The 10,253-nt window shown below is 33.2% G+C and overlaps 1 protein-coding gene across 1 annotated transcript; it reads right to left on the reverse strand.

Annotated features, from left to right (window-relative positions):
• Nucleotides 1-5,321: 5,321 nt before the first annotated feature.
• Nucleotides 5,322-8,862, reverse strand: LOC132313684 (uncharacterized). Its single transcript, XM_059812577.1, has 3 exons — nucleotides 8,560-8,862; nucleotides 6,671-7,012; nucleotides 5,322-6,019 (listed from the first exon to the last, which is right to left on the reverse strand). Exons 1-3 carry the CDS (start codon nucleotides 8,764-8,766, stop codon nucleotides 5,492-5,494), a joined length of 1,077 nt encoding a protein of 358 aa, XP_059668560.1. The 5' UTR covers nucleotides 8,767-8,862; the 3' UTR covers nucleotides 5,322-5,491.
• Nucleotides 8,863-10,253: the final 1,391 nt, after the last annotated feature.

Genomic DNA, 10,253 nt, shown 5'->3' on the forward strand with positions numbered 1-10,253 from the left:
GATTCATCTTAGTTTTTAGTAAACGTTTTTGTTTCCTAATTATAGCAGAGTTGGGCCACTTAGTGTTTGGATATGTAAAGGTGCATATCTGATATCTAAAAACACATTCAAACTTGTGCCTAACTCATTCAAGTTGCATATTTTTAGCATCAGCTCATATTAAATTTTTTTTTTAGCCGGCAATAGTTACAAGTTAGTTATAGGGGAGGGAGTAATTCAACCCATCATCAATATGGTGGTGGACACTTTAGGTCTGGTCTTTTTACCACTTGGAGGACACGGCGCACCTTTTAGTATCATTTCATTTAATATTCAACAAGTTGAGACTCGACAGTCATTTTTAGTATCAGTTGACTTGACATTCAACAAGGGACTTCAGTCCTACCCAAGAATCAATCGGTGGTTGAGGGAAACAAATTTAGAATTAATCAATTTATTATACAAGCCAAGACTTTTATTTTATTTTATTTTTACTTTCGGAGCTAAGACATCTCACCTATACTGTTCACTTACGTATATGAGAAAAAAAAAAAAGAGTCAAATATGTTAAATTTCCTAAAATTGGACTATTAATCAAAGCAATTAATTAAAAATACTATATATATATATATATAATATGAAAAAATACACTTCATAGAGTTAGGAGTCTTAAATAACAAAATGGTCTATTTTAAAAGTTAATTTTTCACTCTGGTTGAATAAAATAAAATAATTACATATACATCAATAACTATTGTTAAGGTCCAAAATGCCCTCTAAACACTTACTCCAAAATACTAAAAATTATTTCTCTTAAATCAAGTATTTTCTTAAAATAATTTCTTTACTTGAAAATCTTTTTTTGTGCTGCAACTTTCACACACACACACACACAAAACAATCAAAGGTTAGTCCCCAAAAAAAGAAAATATAATTAAACTCAAGAATATATAAATCATCTTTGCTGTTGTGAATGCCTTGAGATGATCATCAATGTTTTGGCTCAATTAAATACACTTGTTTTTTAAATAAATAAAAAATGATTGTTGGTGTACCATTTATTGAAGCAACCATTTAGTTTTTTCATAATCTTCCTCTCCGTGTGTGCCTAAAAAAATCAGGTTTGAACCCATATATATATGTTGTTTTTATTTTATTTATTTTGGTAATATATACCATAAGCAAAAATGTCAAGTTGAAAGTCAACTCAAAAATCTTGTTTTTTTAAATTTTATGAATGAATGAATGAATGATTTGATTTAGAAATGATGTTTTGGTATTTTGAAATGAGAGTTTAGAGGATATTTTAGACCTAAATAATAGTTTTTAATACATATGTAATTATTTTACCTAACTCAACTAAATTGAAAAATTAACTTTAAAAATAGACTGATTTGTTATTTAAGACTCTTAAATCTACTCAAGTGTAGTTTTCCTATAAAAATAAATGTTGGGTCAATGATGGGTGATCTCCAATCAAGGGTTTCCTCGTGATAATCTCTTTGTACTTTAAAAAATGTATTGCATTGAAATTCTTAAGAAAAAAAGAAATTCAATTGATAAAATAAATGCATTTAGCTCATCAAACTAAAATACAAAGTTGAGGCATTTTACTCAACATTGTACAAAAAATAAAAATAAAAAAATCTAATACAAATACAAAAAATAAAAAAATTGAATTCAAATAATTTGTGGTAGTTAGAAGTGGAATAAGAAAAGTTTCATAAAAAAAATCCTCAAATCACTTTTGATCAATTAAGAAAAATACAAATTCATTTTAGTTAAAAGACAACAACTACTTTTTTTGCAAAATAGACCGACCCAATTGGAGAAAAGAGATGCATGGAGAGAACACCAAAGAAACGGTGGTAAAAAAAAAAAAGTTCAAACCCGTTAACCCGCCCAATATTTAGTGAATTTGGATCAGCTATTTTGTTATGGTATGTTGAAAACGAGTAACAATGTTCCACCCATTTCAACCCACTCTTCTATATAAACTCGCCTAGCAAAGCAAAGAAGCCCTAATGAAACCCTATAAGTCTTCAATTAGGCTTCCTCTCTCTCTGCGGCGCGTGCTCTCTCTTAGGCACTCTCTCTTTTCACACTTAACAAAGGTATGTTTAAGATCATATATATAGTACCTTATAACTACTAAGGGTGGCGGGTTTGGATAATAATATTTTGAATATATGCATATATGTGCACCAGTAATCAAGTTGAAATAACACAAAATGGTGAAACATTTTCGTAGGTTGTTCTAGGACCATTTGAACTTAGAGTTTGGTCTTTGATCCCTAAAAGGGTCTGGACTCTGGAGATGTCGCCTCAGTCTTCAGGTAATTATTTCTTAGGTTGGTTTCTTTTTCATCTTATTTTCTTCCAATGGTACACATCTGGAATCCAAATCATATTAATATTTTTTAAATTACTTGTTACAACCTTCGGAATGATAAATGTTTCTTATTACTTCTCCCTCAATTGTATTGATGCAGGATTGTTTCTTCAACCTATCCGGTTCTTTGGATTGAGTAGTGTCGGAAAAGAGGTATGTTACGGGTAGTGTGTATTTTACTTGTTCGATTTGTTTGTCAATTTTGATACATCATGTTTGTGTGGATGCACTATAGGAGTTGGGCTGTGCTAAACCAATCTACGAAACAATGTTAGCGGTGTGTGGTGAACATTTTGGTGGATACTATTTTGGTTATTCACTTCGCTTAGTTTTGTCACTTTAAAACAGTTACTTCGCATTGACGTCTTCACGAGAAAATTATACACATCTTCTGTAGGAGTAACTTCGCAGTGAACAATCACGTTAAAATTAGAACACATTTTTCATAGGAGTAATTTCGCATTGACGGTTAACCGGTTCATATTTATCACTTGAATTCAAGTATACAATATCTTTGAATTCCTTCTAATGAGTCGATTTCTAACATTGCATGTATCACTTTCGGTCATTCCCAATGCACACTTCAAACATTTTGAATTAGTAGCTTCTTTGGATTTTTTAACTTCTTTCTTTTAATTTATTATTAAAAAAGCATTTCTTAAAATTGTATGAAATTTTAAAAAATTGTCAAAATGAGATTTTTTTTAAACTGTATTCTACCCGATCTTTTCCATGAATGAGTTTTTAAATGTCACCTGTATGAGTGCTTATTGACAAAATATCATATCATGCGGGCTCGGGTCCAATGTTGACAATATCATACCATGCGGTGGAGTATAAAGGGCTTCAAGTACATCTTCTAGAACAATTAGTATGCATATAAATTGATCAAATATCTCTGGTCAAGGTTGCGCACTCTTGATAAAAAAAACCTGGTAAATTCAACGAACAATTAACTAATCTTAACATAATTTCTAATAGCAGTATGAACTACATTATCATATGATTACTTTTGGAAATGCTAACAAACACTTAATTTTGAAATCATGTAGGTCCTTCGCGAAAAAAAAACCGAAATTGCATATCTTCTCCAATGAGGAGAGTGCAAACACTTTGCCTGTGAGGAGATTGAAAGCACTATATCAGGACAAAATGGTTCTCCTGCCTTGAACGATGCGCTTACGGAAACCAAAAGGAAGCATCTCTCCTTCAATGGACAGAAACGAATGTCTCTCTTTCCACGAACGAAATCAGTTGACAGAAATGAAAACCAAAACGAAGCGTCTCTCCTTCAGTTGACAGAAACAAATGCGCCTCTCTTGCAGAAACGAATGCCTCTCCTTCCATCCACGAACGAAGTGCTTCTCCTTACACCCTCTACCAAAACGAAGCGATTCTCCGTCAGTTGACTGAAACCAAAAGAGGCACCTGTCATTCAGTTGACAGAAATGAAAACGATGTCTCTCCTTCGTTTGACGGATGACAGAAACAAAGCGCCTCCCCAGTTAGTTTAAGACAAATTTGATGACCTCCAAGTGAGGTTTTATTCTTTTTTGTTTTTTTATCCCGGCAAGGAGGGAGGACTGAGGATGGAGTGAGTTGGGCTCCCACACAACTTAGGAGAGCCCTTTTACCAATAGGGCTACCCAGCGCACCCAGCATAGTGAGGTTGTGCATCAAAACTTATAGCTATATATATCTGCGGCTTTAAAGGAATCCTTATATATTTTATTTTTAGTTGTAAAATCTGTAAGCTTGCTTTTTTTTTTGTTCCTTCAAACATGATTATCATTGTATTGTTTATTCCGGCTGCGCGTTTCAGTTGTATCTTTTACTAATGTTTTTGAGTTTAATTTGATGAAGTTGGTACCATCTTCCTTTGAAGAGTCATCAAACGTTTTTGTTTCCTAATTATTGCAGTGTTGGGCCACATCGTGTTTATAGAGATGTAAATGTAAAGGTGCAGATCTGATACCTATAAAATGAAGAAGAAGTAATGAATTGCTTGGGTGGATCTGACTTAACCTTGTTTCAATACGCAGGGGTGTACAAAAAAACCGCGGAACCGAATCGAATCGAACCGTGGGCTTCGGTTCCAATTTTCACGGTTCCGATTCCGATTTCTAATTTCAGAACTGTGGGTGTATGGTTCTGGTTCAGGTTCTTGTTCCAGACCCATTGGAACCAGTAAGAATCGGAACCGCATATATATATATAATATCAATTACTTACAGCTCGATCCTATACTAACTAAAGTCTAAAGTTACTAAATAGTCACTCATACAGGTGAGGGAGAGGCAGCGATAGAAAAGTGCGACACAGTCACACGGCTTCTCCAATCTACACCCACACACGATCTCAGTCAGCAACACGACTTTTATGGCTTCCTTGGTCAAGCCTGTGAAGCAAACAGTCGGTTCTCGTGGAACCGAACCGAACCGAAATCCGGTTCCGGTTCGGTTCCATACTTATACGGTTTCGGTTCTAATTTTAAGAAACCATTGTGAACGGTTCTGAATCCGATTTCAGTCGGAACCGTAAGGAACCGAACCGTGTGCACCCCTATCAATATGTATGAGATGGAGATGAAACGTAAAAATTATGATCAATTTGGATTAAGTTTGTTAGATTGGAGGTTTAGTCGGAATTAGAACTAAATAAAAGTTTCAATTCTCAAACTGAGTTTTTATTTTATCTCTCAAACTTGTCCATCTCATTCAAGTAGCATATTTTTAGTATCAGCTCCGTTAGACATTCAACAAGTTGGGGCTTGAGTCTTACCTCACAATCATTTAGAATTAATCAATTAATTATACAATCTAAGACATACCTCGCATATATTGTTCACTTACATAGTTACACATATGCTACAATACAAGACAAGCCAAAAAAAAAAAAAAATATCAAATATGTCAATAGTCCTAAAAATGGACTATTAATCAAAGCAATGTGTGGAAAATACTATATATACACGCATACAAATATAAAATAAATGATTTGTCAATGTCAGTGATATAAAGAAGAAGAATATTTTGAATAGTCATGATTGGGCATGAAAATGTATAAAAATAATATTAGGGAAACTATTAAATGCAAAACAGAAAGAGATGATGATAATGATCATGTATGTAATGGTGATCTCCAATCAAGAGCCTCATCAGGATAATCTCTTTGTACTTCTTGAGGAGGAATGAAGCAATCCATGGAGAGGCCAGGGACATTGAAGGCAAGATCATCGATGGTCCAGGACTCTTCCATCCGTGTGATTGCAGGTCCCACCTTAAAATTTTCTCCAAACCTTGTGATGATCACATTGGATTGACCGGAGTGAGCAATGACCACACCCTCCACCGTCCGATAGTCCTCGATCTTGGTGCCCATCGTGGTCTCCCAATATGTAGGATATGTTCCAGGTGATTGTATCCTGGTGAGGTATGAGTCCTCTAAGTACACTAACAATCCACTTCTTTGGCTGAAATAACCAAACATCACATGCTTGATCATTTCTGCTGTGTTATCGCTTCGATCAGCGAGGTCCCCATGATCAGCTGACAATTTCAAAACGAAGCAATCGACGCCTGAGATTCGTTTCTCCCCCATGTACTGCGCTAGGGAGAACACAGCTGATACAGCCACAGGATCTAGTCCCTACATAAAATCACTTATATCATTTTTTTAGTTTGGTATAAGATATTGAAATTCTCTAATTTTTCTTTTCAGTCTTAGGAATTTCATATACCAAAAGATGTATTGCATTGAAATAATTCTTCCTATTGAAGTGGTGAAAATCCCATTCTTAATTTCCTAGTGAATTGTGACATAGGTGAAAAGTGATTAAAAAAAAGTGGCCAACATACTCCACGTGAGGACCACTACTAGTTACCATCACGAATCATAATGGGGAAGTAGCACCAAAAAAAAGAAAGGAAGAACATGCAAAAAGTAACAAGTAAGAGAACAAACTCCCCCTACTTGATAATACCCTGTCTGCCCCATTAGAAAACGAATATTCCGGCAAAATATTCCACCTCTAAATCTCACCCATCACAAATTTTTACATGTTTTGGAACTTATGTATTATAATTGATTCTAAATCATATTGAATATACTACCACTACCGCCAAATATTATATAATGACAAATTTTTAACATTACAAAAAGAGGTTAAGTTATCATCGTTAAGATTTTTTTTTTTTTTTTTTTAAATTATTTTAATATTACTAATTCGGTTTCAAATAGAAAGTACTGGATCCATCCTGAACAAGAAACATTAGTGATGAAATGGTGGCAATTACTTGCCTGGAGAGCACGCCGGAGAGGACGGACGCCGCCTTTGGCGGCGTGGGCACCGAGCCATGGTGTGTGGCGCCAAGCCACCTTTCCATCGCTACCGGCTACAACTTTTTGGCCAGCTACAACAAGCTCAATTAGCCACTTGTTAGGTACCATCTGCCACATTACAAAGCAACCCTTTTGTGGAGTCCCGGCGGCTCCCGCAGGCGGGCCGTTGGGGCCGAGCTCGCCCGTCATTGCCATAGTCACTCTTCCAGTTGCATACATGTTCTTCACCGCCCCCTCTAGCTTCCGGCAACCTGTCGCCGCCGTGAAATGTTGTATTATGTATTCTGCCGAAGAAGATACCTATAATTCAAGCTTTTATTTAATGTCTCATAACCATTTTGTCTCTAAGGCTTTAAAGGTGCATTAAACACAATAGCGAAAGAAATGAATGGTATAAAACATTCACATAATTGACCCAATATCAAATACTTTATATATTAATTAATTTTATCATTTTAGCGTATGGACAAAAAAGTAAAGGTGAGAACAAGGTATACTTATTTAATATTATATATATATATATATAATATTAATATATATGTGTGTGTATTCTTTTTTTCTTCTTTTTTTTCAATTTAAAATGACACAGTTAGCATATAAAAGTGAAGTATAAATTTTATTTATTATTATTATTTAATTTTCACACATATATTTTTTCTGAGGAATAATTGTGTCGATTATCCATTTTTTTTATTTTAAAAAAGGTGTAATAAAACTTTTATGAAGTACAAATATCGTTTCCCAAATTCCAATATATATAAATACATATGATTCCATCTTTCAATATATATATATATATATATAAACTTTTATGGATTACAATATTGTTTATTAAGAATTAGTTTAAATTTTTCCACTTAAAAAAATACTAGTATATACTTATCAAAAAATATATATATATACTAGTATCTGGATTCAAAAGAGTAAAATATATGATGCTTTTCTTGGAAACCATTATACTCCATATGGGAAGAAGTAATATTATATCATTATTACCCACTAGAATTCTTAACTCTTAACATGATAACAGTTGGTTGTATCAGTGCATAGTTCTGCCCCCACATCTTTAATTTTAATTAAATTTCCAGATGCCATAACTTTTTTGGTCATTTCAAAGCACCCCACTGCAGCATGCCAACATCAATTTATGTGATGATTTCTTTAAATGTTTATCTAAAACCAAATTATTGTCATATAAAAAAGAAAAATAATTCTGAAGTCATAGGTGGGCAGAATTTCTTACTGGAATGATTTTAATTAGTCAATGCATATCGAATATAAAAAAGTGAGAACTAATCAAATGTGTTTTGTCAAATAATGTGTATAAAAAAAAAAAAAAAAAAATTAAAAAAATACTAAACTAAAAGTTAATTAAAATGGAACTCACAAATTATAGAGCATTGGGTCCTATGCTCCTAGCTCTTTTCCCAAATATCTTTTTTTGAGAGGAACAAAGTGGGGGAAAAAGTAGAGAACTCAATGGTTAGTTGGGAACTCTTTCTGAAAAGGGTCAACTGCAGGTGAAAAAGATATATATATATATATATATATATATATAAAGAGCAAGAAAATTATACACAAGTGTGTATGTGTGTACACTTAGTGTTCTCTTTCCAGCTAGTTAATGATACTTCCATGAGAAACCTATGCTACTTTACCCCTAAAAATGTAATCTAGCAAAAAACAGGGAGAGAACACAATTATAATATTCGACATTTCTTATGTTTAACAAGTTAATTAAGAGCATGCTATTACACACACATATACACATATATAGAGCTAGAGAAGAAATTAAACAGCACCAAAGTTGGTGGTGTGAAAAAAAATAATGTAGAAGGAAGATTTACCTCGTTGATGGGTTGTTTGGGGTGGACGGAAACAGGAAATAGAGGGCAACCCAGTACGCTTAAGAGGATCTTTAGATCAGATTTCTTGTTGAAGAGGAGAGAGAAGTGGTTCATCAGCCAGTTTCTCCATGTATGTGCTTTCTTTGAGCAGTTTGTGCTCTCTTCTTCGTTTACAGGTTCTTCTGATAATGGTGAAAGACGAGTCATTCCTTTCCTCTTTCCTCTTTCCTCTTTCTTTTATTTCAGATGGTTTTGTAGCTGAGAAGAAGAGAGAGATTTGTGGAGCTAACTAACAAATAGATAGTAGGAAGGCAACTTAAGGGAGCGTCAAAAGTTGTCCACTTGTAGTCCACTTTCTGCACGTGCAGGTCAGGCGCGTGCCTCTCAGTTAACTGTTTTTTCATTTTATTTTATTTTTGGAATTTTCTTTTGACTCCGTCAAAAAGAATGTCCAAAGTGATAAAATCATAAAACCATCCAAACACATGATTGGGACTTCACAATTTTCTTATCTTCTCTTCTGTGTCATTTCATTTTGGTGCAGCACCATTCCCTGCAATTAAATTATGAATGCAACTATTAAATAAAAGTGTGTTTTATATGAGTGTTGTGTTATCAATATATTAAAATGTATGATCAAAAAATTCTCGGGAATATAGTAGATTCAGTAAATAAGTTTGTGAAGTCTTGCTTTTGAATCGTACTCCTAACTTGAATGGTGTATATGTTTTTGGAGCCCATGTTCTAAAAAAAAAAAAAAAAAAGCATCTTTAAAAAGAATTATGATTTATAATTCTAGATTTTAATCAATTCAATTTCATTTGAAGGGTTAGAGTAGGACTTTGGAGTGTTGCTGTGCGTATAGTCTTTTTATTCATGAGATAATAATAGAATGATACGTCAAAAGAGAGAGATCGGTAATTAACAGGAAGGAAATCAAATAAAGTTGTATTTATTTATTTTGTTTTGAAAATTTTGAAGTGGGGGCATTTTTTCTAAATCTAAAAAGTTATACTCCATGAAAAGATAAAATATAAAAAGAGTTATATTTAATTAACCTAAAAGGCAGGCAGTGTTTAAGCTCACTTGGAAGAAAATAATTTTCTTTTTCTTTTTCTTATCTTTTTTCACTAATTCTACTATAATAATGCATAATTTTTTATTTGCTAAAATGAGAGAAAAATAATATGCAAGGGAAAACAAACTAGTACTTTTTCCCCCTAAATAAACAAACTAGTGCTTTTAATTTTCATGTTATACCCTTTATTCTTATTCTCTATCATTCTAGATTATTCTACATTTTCTAGCTACGCTCGTATCAAATGAAAAATACAGAAGAAAATCCTTTGTTTTGGTCCCCTCAAATCAATGATTCTGCAAAATCAATATAGAGCCAACGAAAAGGAGAAAATTTATTTGTCGGAAATTTTCTATTCAAATGCTAAACTCAATATATCACAAATGACAACAAATTAACTTGGGTCGGGTTGAACAATCTTTTCTATCATGTGATTATTCGTTGAAAAAAAAATACCAAACTACACTTTTTGTCCCAAAGTAAATGTACCTTCAAAGCAAGCACGGACGTATTGATGTTTTTTTTGGTATCATGTACCTTGAATTTATTTTATTTTTTAATTATATATCTAGAAAATATTAAAATTGCCTTTGTTGAAATTATAGAAAAACCCTAC

The sequence above is a fragment of the Cornus florida genome, unplaced genomic scaffold (genome assembly GCF_030987335.1).
Source record: "Cornus florida cultivar Cherokee Brave unplaced genomic scaffold, ASM3098733v1 CherokeeBrave_3.0.0_Hap2_Chr06, whole genome shotgun sequence".
NCBI classification, from domain to species: Eukaryota; Viridiplantae; Streptophyta; class Magnoliopsida; order Cornales; family Cornaceae; genus Cornus; species Cornus florida.